Below are 14,235 nucleotides of genomic sequence, written 5' to 3'. Positions count from 1 at the left end.
TTCTTCGGCGTTCCAGGGTGGGGGGTCATATTTTGAGATAGCAAAATGGTCGCTCCTTGCATGAAACGGCATAAAATAAACAATAATAAAAAATGTTTTAAATAAGTGAGGTACATGTTTAGGCTAGGGGAGGGGGGGGTTGCGCAACCCCCATAACCCCCCCCGGTAGTCCGGCCCTGCCTGAACATTCTTTAGTTTGAGGTTGAGCCTGCGTTCTTAGATCAATGCGAACGTGGTCGGACGCTGAACCACGATGCCTTCACTTTCGCTCGATAGCTCGTCGCAAAATGCATCATAACTCCCTTATTTTTATATTTAGTCAAGTTTTGACTAAATATTTTAACATCGAGGGGGAATCGAGACGAGGGTCGTGGTGTATGTGTGTCTGTCTGTCTGTGCGTGTGTGTGTGTGTGTGTGTGTGTGTGTGTGTGTGTGTGTGTGTGTAGAGCGATTCAGACTAAACTACTGGACCGATCTTTATGAAATTTGACATGAGAGTTCCTGGGTATGAAATCCCCGAACGTTTTTTTCATTTTTTTGATAAATGTCTTTGATGACGTCATATCCGGCTTTTCATGAAAGTTGAGGCGGCACTGTCACGCCCTCATTTTTCAACCAAATTGGTTGAAATTTTGGTCAAGTACTCTTCGACGAAGCCCGGGGTTCGGTATTGCATTTCAGCTTGGTGGCTTAAAAATTAATTAATGACTTTGGTCATTAAAAATCTGAAATTTGTAAAAAAAATTAAAAATGTATAAAACGATCCAAATTTACGTTTATCTTATTCTCCATCATTTGCTGATTCCAAAAACATATAAATATGTTATATTCGGATTAAAAACAAGCTCTGAAAATTAAATATATAAAAATTATTATGAATTTTTTTTTTTTCGAAATCAATTTAAAAACACTTTCATCTTATTCCTTGTCGGTTCCTCATTCCAAAAATATATAGATATGATATGTTTGGATTAAAAACACGCTCAGAAAGTTAAAACGAAGAGAGGTACAGAAAAGCGTGCTATCCTTCTCAGCGCAACGAATACCCCGCTCTTCTTGTCAATTCCACGTGCACTGCCTTTGCCACGGGCGGTGGAGTGACGATGCTACGAGTATACGGTCTTGCTGAAAAATGGCATTGCGTTCAGTTTCATTCTGTGAGTTCGACAGCTACTTGACTAAATATTGTATTTTCGCCTTACGCGACTTGTTTTTATTTCTGTGACTTAAAACCTTGGTGTAAAGTCAGATAATGTTGTGAAGATACTATATATATATATATAAAAATATTACATGTACATGCTTTAGTTTGAGGCCGCGCAAGGTCGCGTGTGGCCGCGTGCGGTCGCGTAGTCTTTAGTCAGACCCCCAAGGGAAGTTACTCTTTGGCATGACGCCGAGAATTCGCGAGAACTGGGATTCTGTAATGGCGCTCACGTTGTTGTTGTTTTGACCATACATTTTTCTTTGGATCAGTAATTGTTTGTGCAAGAAAGGTAGGAGTAGATTTTGGTTCCTTGATGATTATTTTCGACTGACTGAAGTTTTACTCTCACAGTGGCCAATGGCAGCGATTGATTTGTTACTTTCGTGTGCGATCAAAGCATGGGACTGAAACGGACACTGACCAAATTGATGACATCAGCGCAGTCAGTATACTAGCAGGTCTACGGAATGCATGAGCTGTTCATGTTGTGTAACAGTGGTTGTAAAGGTTAAAAACGAAGTACATTGTCCTCACACTAAAAAGCATTGTAACTGCTTGTCACTGTAGATTTGATGGAAAGAAATGTTTGATGGGAACTGGCCTCTTCAGACTCGGGACTGGAACATTACGGCCCAAACATTACTACTATAATTTGTCAGCAAATTATTCAAACTTTTGTTCGATGTTGATCGGTGTCTGTGACTCATGAATGATGCTGATTGGTTTCTCTGAGTGCACTACTGCTGTGGACAGTTGACAGAGTTTTTTGTGTGTGTTTTGTTTACAGTGAGTATTTCACACTGATTGCGCTCAGACATGGCATCGACTAGTTCCAGAGGATCTTCATTTCAGTATGAGCTGCAAGGTGATTTGTGTGTGTGTGTGTGTGTGTGACAGACAAACAGAGAGAGAGAGCATTTTCGTAGCATATGTTCAAGTATTTTATTTTTAGGCTGTACGTCATAACTAAATGTTCACAGTAACAGAGGCATCGGACATAGACCGATTAAAAGGCTCAAATGTCCGATTCACTTAGCCGCATAGCGGTCAGATGTCTTATCGTTTTCAACTGAGCGCGGTCATTGTCGAATAAGAACTCCATTCCTTCGGACAGCGCGTTATTTGATAATTTCCTTTTCGGCTTTCATAAATATAATAAAAATCTTCAAAAAGTGACCGAGCTCTCTCGCGTACAGGTGCACTGAAGTTGTGCAGTGCAGATCTTGCGTTTTCTGAACCGTTTGCGGTATGAGCTGTTTGTGTACACCCGTCTTCTAACAGCACACTAAAGTTAGAAGTACGGGAGACAACTTCAACTGAATAAGAATAAGAATACTTTATTATCTCATAGAGAAATTCAGGCGTGGTACATAACAATAATACAAACAGGACATTGTTTTTACATAAGACATATAGCACTATATATAAAAAACGCTGGCGCTGGACCCGAGTACTCTTCAGACTGGCTCGCTCCCCCAGCATGAAAGTTTTTGTCTTGTGCACGTGGATTTAAAAAAAAAAAATTTATTTTTTATTTATTTTACACAATTAAAAAAATTATTAGAGTAAAATAAAACATTAAAACGTTCATAATAAACAATAGTAAACAAGAATTTATTAAAAAAAAAAATAAATAGACAGCCCATGCCGGGAATCGAACCCGGATCACTTTAGCCATAGTCGGAAACGCTTTCCACCAAGCCACCAACTCTATCATTCGCCAGTGAACTCAAATGCCTATACTCCTCGCGCACAGTGGTACACGCACGCACGCAAAGCCTGCTGTCGCTGGCTGGCTGGCGGATTAGCCGAACGGCTGTTCTATCCCACCGCGAATCGCGCCCACCGTTAAGAGTCGTTTTTGTTGATTAATTCGCATTTAGGTCCCAGGTAACATTATGAAGTTTTAATACGATCAATCGGACCTACAGCAGTCCCTGCAATGTACGGCCCCCGGCGTGAGCGGACACCTGACATGTACGGACACATTTGCTGGGCACGGAGTGTTTTCCTTCTATATTTGCCCCCCCTTAAACGGACACCTGCAAAACGTGGACGCGGACACTCATTTTCGGTCCCAACAGCAGGTCATACCTCCAATGTACGGACAGACCATCGTCAAATTTTCACCACAACAAAATCGATAACAGAGCAGTCCGGCTCTTGGTACAAAGATCACAGCGGCAATGGCGTGATGACAGTCATGCGAAGATGCCAACATGAAACTGCACTGTGCTCTTTATTCTTGTCTGTTGGACGTAAACAACAGAAACCACAGTCGATAAAGGTCCTGAGCGAAAGAGAGTAAAAAACCGGCCACAATTCTCAGCATCGTGTGTCTGTGTGTAACCTCTTTCATTGACAAGATACTCTTGTTTCCCCTCAGCCTTGACCAGTGAGTCGGTTGCCTAATCTATGAACCCTTCAGTTGTCTTGCTTTGTCAAAAGTTACGACACAGTCAACTGGTTTTGCTCTGAGTGAACAGTGCAGCTGGCCTCTCTGTCCACAGTCCCCAACAGTACATGGCTAGAGGGAGTGAGAGTGAGGAAGGGGGGGTGGGGGGTGGAGGGGTAGCTGGCTAAACTCTGTGGGTATCCGGTGTCACTGCATGTCAGCAGGAAGAGCATTGGAGAGAAATAGAGAGGTGTACTCTTCCACACAATTTCCAAGCATCAGTTGTCACGGCTTGGTGTAGGCATTAGTGAGGGAGAGTGGGAGCTGTGTTATGTACAGTCTATTTTCGACTCGGAAGAGTGAAAAGTCACTGCCATGCCACATGATCGGCATGCAGTCAATAAAGCCAGACAAGAAAAAAATAATTACATGATTATGACATGCAGCTCTATCTGCTGCTATTTATTCAAACTGGTTTTCAAGCTTATTCTTGCAAAGCATCTGCACACGCTCCTCTGTGCTGTGTTTGTGTGGCTGCTTTCGTATGTCAGTGCATGGTGAGTGTGTTCACTACCTTGAGGATTTATTTTATCTCTTCTTTTCAACACTTTTCATACAAATCATTAAATTACATATTCCTACTCCGAATCACATGTAGCAGTTGACTCAGTCTAAAGTGCTAGGTCTGAAAAGGCTACCCGTCTAAGGGGAGCAACCCCAACTAAAAAAGTGTAAACGTAGCTATGGTAATGACGACGCACCCAGGGAGTTACCTCCCCTCCTGCGTACCACGTCACTACTGCTACTGACCACGTGACCCCTATCATTCGACACTTCAGCTTTCTAGGGAGCAGGTCGTGAATTTTTTGGCTCTAGTGGAAGTTCGCTGTTTGGTGTTTGCTTAGACACCCACCGGCACCCACACACCCGTCTCTTCACCCGCTGCACTGGTAGTTGGTGAGCTCGTTCCTTTACTTGTATTGAACGTAATTTTCAGTTGCTACTTGAAATTTTCGGCCACGTGTTGGTCACGTATTTTGTGGTAGCCATTTTGGAATTTTTGTCGCCATTTTGTTGTCAGCATGTCTGACGGAGATAAAAAGCGCGGCAAGGCTGATGTGAAGGGAAAAATTAAACCCAAGTCTTCTACTTCTGTCCCTAAGCCTATTTTGGTTGTTGTTTCCGACGCGGCTAACAATGCTGTTATGACGGTCCCTATTTCTGCCCCGAATGACCAGCCGGTTGCTGGGCAGTCTAATCAACCTACGCGTACTGTTGTTTCTCGCTCGTCTTCTCTGCCGCTTGCAGATTCGGCGTCGCTGGTTTCATCGTTGCTTTCTTCGCTGGTTCCCGAGCTTCGCACGTTGGTGAGAGAGGAGATGGTGCGTTCTAAGCCTTCGACTTCCGTTGTCCCGTCGTTGGCTTCCTTTCCGCTTCCGGCTGTGACGCTGTCCTTGACCGAGGTGGTTGCTTCTGCGCCTTCTACCGCTGTGGTTGGCGACGCAAGTAAGTTGGGCTGGTCCGTAGGTCCTCGTGAGACCGCTGGACGCTCCCTGCTGGGAAGCAGCCCTTTTCGGCGGGTTCACGACCCGCAAACCCCTGTTCGTTCTCACTTTGGCTTCACGGAAGACCATCGTGTTGACGAGCAATGGCGGCATTTGGTTCAGGCTTCGACGCTTCCGGCACTCGCCGGAAGCGTAGGTCCTCCGACGTACGCACCCGCTGGGGTCGTTTCCGGAGTCGACCAGCCGGTTCCGTCTGCTGCGCTTCCGGCACTCGCCGGAAGCATAGGTCCCCCGATGTACGCACCCGCTGGGGTCGTTTCCGGGGTTGACCGGACGTGGCCCTCTGGGCATTCGGCCTTCCGGCTGCCGTCCACAGTGTCTGCGCTTCCGCTTTTCGCGGTCGCGTCTGATACTTTTCCGGCTCAGCCCGGATCTGCTGCTTCTTCCGCTTCCGCTTCCTCTCGGATGGCGGTCGCGGGGGGGCATCACCAGCCCTTTGGGCAGGTGTCTCAGCCCTGGCCGGGGCAGTCAGCGCTTCCGTCTTCGGTTGTTGCTTCGACTGCGGTTCCGGTTCCGGCGGCTGCGGGCATGCCGTCCTCTTACTCTTACCCTAGTCAGGGCATGAGTTCGGATGGTATTGGAGTGGACGGGTTTCCGGTTTCCGGTTACGGTGTTCACCGCCCTTCTACCAGCAACGTGGACTTCGGTCCTTCGCCGGATGTTTCGGATGTTCAGTCCGTCGCCAGCGAGGCTGCACGTGTTGGTTATCCGGAGAGACTCAAAGTGGCACTGGAGGCCGCTGCCGAGGTCACTTCGAGATATTTCGCGGAAGGGGCTTCGGTCTCTTCGGCTGCCGCTTCGACGGCTCCGTCCGCGATGGCTGATTTTCGCTCTGGGAAGGAGGATGACTCATACTTCCGGTTTATGGAGTCTCCATCCATAGCTTTTCAGCTTTCTCAGGTTTTGGCCAAGCCATCTCCTTCCGGAAGTGGAATTCCTTCACTTCCGGTTCCGCTGCTCGTGCCTCACGGCTCAGTTCCGGAGCTGGCTCAGCAGTGGATGGCTTCGCCTTCCCAGGCTTCTGCATTCGCACTGTCGTCTCACAGGCGGTTGGTCTTGCAGAAGTCTCCTAGGAACTTGTTGGATGCGTTCGCTCTCCCGCGTTCATCTTTGACAGTTCCTCCGGAGATGCTTGCCTTGTTGGCCAAGCCTATCAAGAAGGATGACGGCGTGCTCTTTTCTGAGAACACGCTGATTGCTTCTGAAGAGGCAGGGCGTCAGCAGCTGGAGCTTGCCTCCATTGCTGAGACTCTCATTCGGGCCCTCTCTCGTGCCCTCACTGATTCGCTGAATCCGTTCTCTCTCAGCGAGGATCAGGATGCGGATGACGTCTCCACTTTGTTGGCCGCTCTTGCGAGGGTCAATGAAGAACAGATGAGACTTTCTGCTGTGCACTATGCGCACTCTGTTATGTGTCGTCGGGATCTCTTTCTGGCACACTCTCAGTTTTCGGATCAGGCGACCAAGGACACTTTGCGTGCCTCACCGGTCTTGGAGGGTTCCCTCTTCGGGCATCTCGTTTTCGACGCCCGAAGACAGGAAATTCAGGCAAACAGGGACCAGCAGTTCTCTGACTTTTCCCTGCACAGCCTTAAGCAGTCCAAGCAGTCTCAGCCTTCTCAGCCGAAGCAGGCTAAGGTTGCTGGCCCTCCCAAACCGGCAGACAAGGGTCGTGGACGTTCCTCTTCTCGGGGCTCGAGAAGACGACCGTCTTCCGGCAGGGGGAGAGGCGGCTCTGGAAGCAAGCCTCACCCCCAATGAAGTGCTCCCGATCTCCCCCCCACCCCGCCCTCCACTCTGGTGATGGCGGGGGGCCCTTCCCGGGCACTTTCCCATTGGCTCGTGTCCATACAGAGTCAATGGATCGTGGGGGTCGTGAGGTCGGGCTTCCGTCTTCTCTGGAAAGATGGCAAGGCTCCACTGGTCAGGCGTCCGCCGGCGTTCAGGCCTCCCTCCTCGCAGGAAGCCATTTCCGTCCTTCGGGCGGAAATAGACTCCCTGGTGCAGAAGGGTGCAGTGGAGAAGGTCCTCGACCACAGTTCCCCTGGGTTTTACGGACGGCTTTTCGCCGTCCCCAAAGCCTCAGGGGCATGGCGTCCTGTCTTGGACCTGTCGTTCCTCAATACCTTTTTGAGGGAGATAAGGTTCAAGATGGAGACGCCAGCGTCGGTCAGGGACTCTCTCCGCCCGGGAGATTGGGCGACCTCCATCGACCTGACGGATGCATACTTCCACATCCTTATGCATCCAGCCGACCGGAAATGGCTTCGTTTCCGGTGGGCAGGTCAGGTTTACCAGTTTCGTGCCCTTCCTTTTGGCCTGTCTCTCGCCCCTTGGGTCTTCACCATGGTCGTGAGACAGGTCTGCGCGCTGGTGAGGTCGCGGGTGTCCGGCTACGTGCCTACCTGGACGATTGGCTCATCCTGAGTCAGAGTCAGGCGGGGTGCGAGCAGGATACCCAATCGGTTCTTCGGGAGGCCAACATGTTTGGCTTCTCGATCAACCGATCAAAGTCGGAGCTGACACCGTGTCAGACGTTCACCTACTTGGGAATGTCTTTCGACACGGTGGCTTGGACGGTCCAACCCTCTCAGAAGAGGGTGGACAAGCTCCAGGCGTGCATACGCTCCACTTTGCCTCTCCCGAGGGCCTCCCTGCAGACTTTGGCCTCCATCTTAGGGCAGATGGAGTCCATGGCTCTCCTGGTCCCCTTGGGGAGGGTCCACAAACGTCCCTTTCAGCTGGCGCTGAAACCGTTCGTGGACTCTCCCACGGTGGATTGGAATGCCCTCATCCCTCTCCAGGGATGGTTCCAATCCGCTACCCTTCCGTGGCTGGACACGGAGTGGGTGAGCAGGGGCGTGCCGATAGCCCTTCCTGCCCCAGATTTGGACCTGTTCACGGACGCGTCCTTGGTGGGGTGGGGGGCTCACACAGACCAGCTGACTGCGTCAGGTCTGTGGTCGGCAGATCAGAGGATGCAGCACATCAACTTGCTGGACAAGTTCCGGCCCTCCCTTCAGGCCAAGCATGTTCGTCTGTTTACAGACAACACGACAGTGGCAGCTTACATCAACAAGCAGGGAGGGTCGCGGTCTCCGTCGCTTTCGGCCAGGGCCTGCGAGATCCTGGTTTGGTGTTCAGAGCATCAAATCAGGCTTTCGGCCAGGTACCTGCCCGGAAGCTTGAACACTCTGGCGGACGCGCTCAGCCGCTCCGACAGAGTGCTTCAAACAGAGTGGACCATCACTCACGGAGCGCTGGATCGTCTCTGGTCTCTTGTGCAGAAACCTCAGGTGGACCTTTTTGCCACCAGGTTCTCGAAGAGACTACCAGTGTTCGTCTCACCATTCCCGGATCCCGAGGCGTGGGAGACGAACGCGATGGACATTTCCTGGTCAGGCCTGGAGGCTTATGCGTTCCCGCCATTCCAGTTGCTCACGCGAGTTCTCAGGAAGGCGGAGCAGGAGGGCCCGTCCCTCCTGCTGATCGCTCCTCTTTGGCCGTCTCAGCCGTGGTTCCCGGACCTGCTGAGACTCGCCCAGGGCCCTCCCATTCCTCTCGCTCTCACGCGAGGAGAACTGGTACAGCCTCACACCGGCAGCCTCCACGCAGAGCCTCAGATGCTGAATCTTCACGCGTGGAGGTTGTGCGGTCTTCTCTGAGGCGCAAAGGGGCATCAGATCTGACCACGGACCTGGTAGGACGCTCGCACAGAGCATCTACCTCGTCCGTTTATGAGTCACATTGGAGGGCCTGGGTTACCTGGTGTCACGAGCATCGGCTGGATGCTACGGCGCCCCGCACGATGCACGTGGCGAACCATCTTGCTTTCATGTCCTCTCAGGGTGCTTCTGCTGCCTCGTTGAAAGTAAGAAGATCGGCCATCTCGGCGACCCTACGCCAGTTAGGTCGCTCTATAGATGTTAGTGGTGTGATCGCTGGAGTCATCAAGGGCGCTTCCCTTTCTGACGTCAAGTCTCGTACACCCGTTCCTAAGTGGGATCTCTTATTGGTCATGGAGTTTCTGCGTTCAGCGGATTTTGAACCTCTCAGAGATGCCAGTTTTGCGAATCTTACACGCAAGTCCCTTTTCCTTTTGCTGCTAGCATCGGCACGAAGGGGCAGTGAGATCCACGCTCTTTCCGGTAATTCGGACGACATTTCCTTTGAATCAGATGGGTCCGTTACTTTGCGGTTTCGACCTGATTTTCTTGCGAAAAACCAGGCCCCCGAGCGAGCTTCTCCTTTGGTTCATGTCAGGCCGTTGTCCACTATTCTGGCTCCGAATGATCCAGACTTAGTAAATTGCCCTGTTAGAGCCCTTCACATCTACCTTGCCCGTTCTCAGTCTCTTAGATCCGCAGCTCAAAAGCTTTTGTTTATTTCTCTCAATACGGAGAGACATAAGGATATTACTAAGACGACTCTGGCCCGGTGGGTGTCGGCGCTCATTAAGCATGCTTACGAGTGGAGCCGCCGTAATGAAGGGGGGACACAGCCTGTCCTTCCTCTGAAATCAGCTCGGGCTCACGAGACGCGAGCTTGGGCTTCCTCCTTGGCCGTGTTACGATCAAGAAGACTGGAGGAGGTGCTACACACCGCATACTGGCGTTCCGAGGATGTCTTCATGAATTTTTACCTGCGTGACATCTCGGCTCTTCGCCAGGATGGATCTAGAGCTTTGCCTGCCATGGTGGCAGGTGGTCAGCTCTTGACAAGGATTTGAGAGTGAGTTTGAACTTTTTCTTTCCCACCGCCTTGTTGTTTCAATCTGCTACATGTGATTCGGAGTAGGAATATGTAATTTAATCGAAAATTTTATTGTAAATTTTCATTTAATAAATATACCTACCCGAATCACATATCGTAGTCCCTCCCACCTACCCCGCTTATGATTTGGAGATGTTATTCTTCGAGTCGAATGATAGGGGTCACGTGGTCAGTAGCAGTAGTGACGTGGTACGCAGGAGGGGAGGTAACTCCCTGGGTGCGTCGTCATTACCATAGCTACGTTTACACTTTTTTAGTTGGGGTTGCTCCCCTTAGACGGGTAGCCTTTTCAGACCTAGCACTTTAGACTGAGTCAACTGCTACATGTGATTCGGGTAGGTATATTTATTAAATGAAAATTTACAATAAAATTTTCGATTTTTACAGAACGTTTAAAGAAGTATTAGGAGTTTATTGTTATTGTTTAGTAGCCACAAGAAGTGATTAGCATAGACTCAATCCTGTTGTTTGTGTGTCTCTATGTGAGTGTATGGGGGAGGGGGTGGTGTGGTCACCCCTCCCGTGACCGGACACCTGCAATGTACGGACAGTTTTGCTATGGCCCAAGGGTGTCCGTTCATGAGAGGGACTGCTGTATTATCAAGTTAGTGTATCAACTTTTGAACGAACTGCGCCCAGTAGTTTCCCAGCAATAAGCTGTTAAGTCGAGACAGACAGACACACAATTAAAGTCTGTTGGACCCTAGTACTGCGTACTCGGGGATAACAGGGCAGGTTATAAACACACCTCCCACATACCTTTCTGGCCATTCCTTGCATTGTGCTTACGCATTCAGTCATGAACACATCTATGTCTCACTTACACATCGCACACATGGACATTCTTATACGCTCAACTTACCCGTTCACACATGGACATTCGACCACGCTCCACTTACACATTCTTATACGCTCCACTTACACATTCACACATGGGCATTCTTATATGCTCCACTTACACATTCCCACATGGACATTCGACTATACGCCCACTTACACATTCCCACATGGACATCTTTAAAGCACTGCGCTTACATATTCTCGCACACCTACGCGTATAACGGACTATGGCTAAACATCATTGCAAAAAATCATAGCATACAATATATCACAGAAAAAATACGGACGTACATAAAACCAATACATACATGTACATTACTTCTGATTGCACTGGCAGAAGAGGGGATGAGTCGGGTATGTGGATGTGTTTACATGTTGCCAAGGGTGATGGATTTGGGGATGAAGCTGTTTTGCAGCCTGAGTGTCCTAGCTTTGTGCGTGCGAAGTCTACGGCCAGAGGGAAGGAGTTCATAGAGGTGGGCAAGGACATGGGACCTATCTGAAGCTATCCGCCTACTCTATTTTTAGAAGGTCACTGTCAACAACGCTCAATCCATATTCCCGTTATACTATTTTTACTCTTCTCCAGTGTTTTTCGCGTTTATCTCCCTTCCTTCATGCGGTGCGCCGGTGAATAAGGCTCGTGTATGCTTTAATTTGCTTTCGGTTAGAGTTGAAGCGCACTGCACTGAATTATGCCACTGAAAAAAGCTAAAGCCTGCTAAACAAACAAAAAAGCTGAACACGTTTGGCGTTTCAACGGCATCGTGTGCTACATTAGGGCCAAGAAGAACATGGGAAAACACGGCTAGCAATAGCATAATTCCAGAAAATGACAGCGCCAATGATAGTGTCGCCGCTGAAACCTCCACAATCACGGAAAGTAAAGTTTCGTGACTTGAAGATGTACGTGTCGGTACAACAGGACATTCGCACAGACGGTCTTTTAATAAGGTTAACTATTCATGTTGACCCTGTTTAGTACTAGTTGGTTAGAATTTGACAGCAAAGAGACCAACTATATATATACGATTTGTGTGTGTCTGTGTGTTCGCGATGCACGCCCAAGGTTCTCGATGGATCTGTTTCAAATTTGGTGGCCATATTCAGGTACACCCCGGACACAACCTGCTCGATGAGATATTTCAACACGTGCTCTCAGCGCGCAGCGCTGAACAGATTTTGGTTTTTCTCTGGATCCATTCCCAGTAACTCTTCCTTATCTTCTCCAGTGTTTTCAGCGTTTATCTCCCTTCTTTCGTGTGGCGTCAATCCATATTCCCGTTTCTATTTTTTGAAGGTCACTGTCAACAACGCTCAATCCATATTCCCGTTATACTATTTTTACTCTTCTCCAGTGTTTTGCGCGTTTATCTCCCTTCCTTCGTGCGGTGCGCCGGTGAAGCCGGCGTACACCCGACAAAGCTTGACTTCTTCCCGGCGAAGCCGTACCCGGCGAAGCCGGTAATCATCTAGTCTATATATATATATAGGTAAACTGTTTTGTCGAATATATGTCAAGAAAAAGCTCTATCAGGAAATCATGCAGTTTGTGTGCCAATCAAAGTAAGAGTGCTGAAGTTTTTGGTTGCTTTTTGGTTTGTTTGTTTCTTTTTTGTGTGTGTCCTGTTTGAAACAAAAGAGATAAAACAATATACGCACACAATGTTGGTGCATATATTGATATGTGTGTGTGATCATGATTTTGTGTTTTGCACAAAATTATGTCCTATTAAAATGTCTGAAAGCAGTCAAATGTCCTATTGATGCCGAAGAGCTCGGGAGATTTGTCCTATAGGTATGAATTTGTGGCAACATCCCTGCAGTAACCATTGAATTCAGTATTTTTAGCTTAATTTGTTTTGTCTGTCTCATTTACATTAGGTATGTATACCAGTGTACATTTTATAATTTATTTTTCGGAGTTGCTTGGGAAACGGCAGTCACCAGTTTCTCACAATATATAGACCTTCCTATTTTTCACCTATCTGTCATACTTATATTGCCTTCTTAGCTCAGTTGGTAGCGAAACTGCATTAGAGTAGCATTGCCACATCGCCCAGCGTCAACTGAGGACACAGTGAAAAGGCACTTTTTTTTCACTTTGAGTGAAAAATAATTGGCATAATTGATGTTTGTGAGTCACATATTATGTATCAAATAAAAAAGGAATGAATAAAGAAATGATTCAAAAACAAAGTTTACTGTATGAAATTAATAAAAGATGTGTTTTGGAATATTTTGAGTGTGAAAGTGCGTGTTCGTCTTGACTGCCTCTCGCGGCCATTTTCGCGTCACTCTTAGCAGATGACCAGTTCATTTCAAACTGCTCGGAATACCGTAATTTTCATTGGAGGTCTGTGATATTTTGCAACCAATCAGAGAAAGCCTTACATCTTTCCCATACAAAAAAACGCGAACCACCGGAAGCTACATCTCCGTCAGCATGTCGGTGAATATTACTCGTGTGAGTTTCACTAAAATTTGGTCTGAAAACTTCCATCGGCATACACGGTTAAAATGCAGTTTATAAAACATTAACTTCTGTTTCATTTAAACCAAAAATCAAAAGAATCGAGCGAGAAATGACTTATTCCCAACGATTATGCTGCGCAAAACTGGACCCGAAAAATGCGAAACTCGGCCGATCAAAAGCCTGAAGAGGTTGCGATCTCGGCTCGCTCAAAGCAAAGTGATTTCGAACTAAAATGACCATATCTCGAGAACTACTGCACCGATTTAAATAAAACAAATTGCTATGTGCTCAGAATGTTGATCTGTTTAAAATGGTGTGTTTCTTGTCATTCAACCATTAATTTCAAAATTTCATATCATTGCCACAGCAATCAGTCTATGTCACTAGCTTTGTCCTCAAATGACGCCCAAAATTTCTCAACTAAAATGACCATATCTTGAGAACTACGCGCACCGATTTAAATAAAACAAATTGCTATGTGCTCAGAATTTTGATCTCTTTAAAATGGTGTGTTTCTTGTCATTCAAGTTCAACCATTAATTTCAAAATGTCATGTGTCATTGCTAATTAGAGATCATGAGGCCGCAGGTTCAAGCCTTGTCATTGCCAGCGTCCTTTTTTGACTCACATGCGTAGCAAAAGTGAGTCTATGTACTCACCCGAGTCGTCCGTCCGGAAAACTTTAACGTTGGATATTTCTTGGACACTATTCAGTCTATCAGTACCAAATTTGGCAAGATGGTGTATGATGACAAGGCCCCAAAAAACATACATAGCATCTTGACCTTGCTTCAAGGTCAAGGTCGCAGGGGCCATAAATGTTGCCTAAAAAACAGCTATTTTTCACATTTTTCCCATTTTCTCTGAAGTTTTTGAGATTGAATACCTCACCTATATATGATATATAGGGCAAAGTAAGCCCCATCTTTTGATACCAGTTTGGTTTACCTTGCGTCAAGGTCACAGGAGCTCTTCAAA

At 47.7% G+C, this 14,235-nt stretch overlaps 1 protein-coding gene across 2 annotated transcripts in view; it reads left to right on the top strand.

The window, feature by feature from the left end:
* The first annotated feature begins 1,372 nt into the window (after positions 1-1,372).
* LOC138960791 (polycomb protein SCMH1-like) overlaps positions 1,373-14,235 on the top strand; it is a 103,668-nt gene continuing 90,805 nt past the window's right edge. For both annotated transcript variants that reach the window (XM_070332443.1, XM_070332444.1), the window contains exons 1-2: positions 1,373-1,497; positions 1,996-2,073. In XM_070332443.1, coding sequence (XP_070188544.1) covers positions 2,025-2,073 — 49 coding nt within the window. In that variant the 5' untranslated portion in view covers positions 1,373-1,497; positions 1,996-2,024. The remainder of the gene's footprint in view (positions 1,498-1,995; positions 2,074-14,235) is intronic.

The sequence above is a fragment of the Littorina saxatilis genome, linkage group LG3 (genome assembly GCF_037325665.1).
Source record: "Littorina saxatilis isolate snail1 linkage group LG3, US_GU_Lsax_2.0, whole genome shotgun sequence".
In the NCBI taxonomy this organism is placed as follows: Eukaryota; Metazoa; Mollusca; class Gastropoda; order Littorinimorpha; family Littorinidae; genus Littorina; species Littorina saxatilis.
Note: the sequence above shows the minus strand (reverse complement) of the source record. Positions and strands in the feature narration are given on the sequence as shown.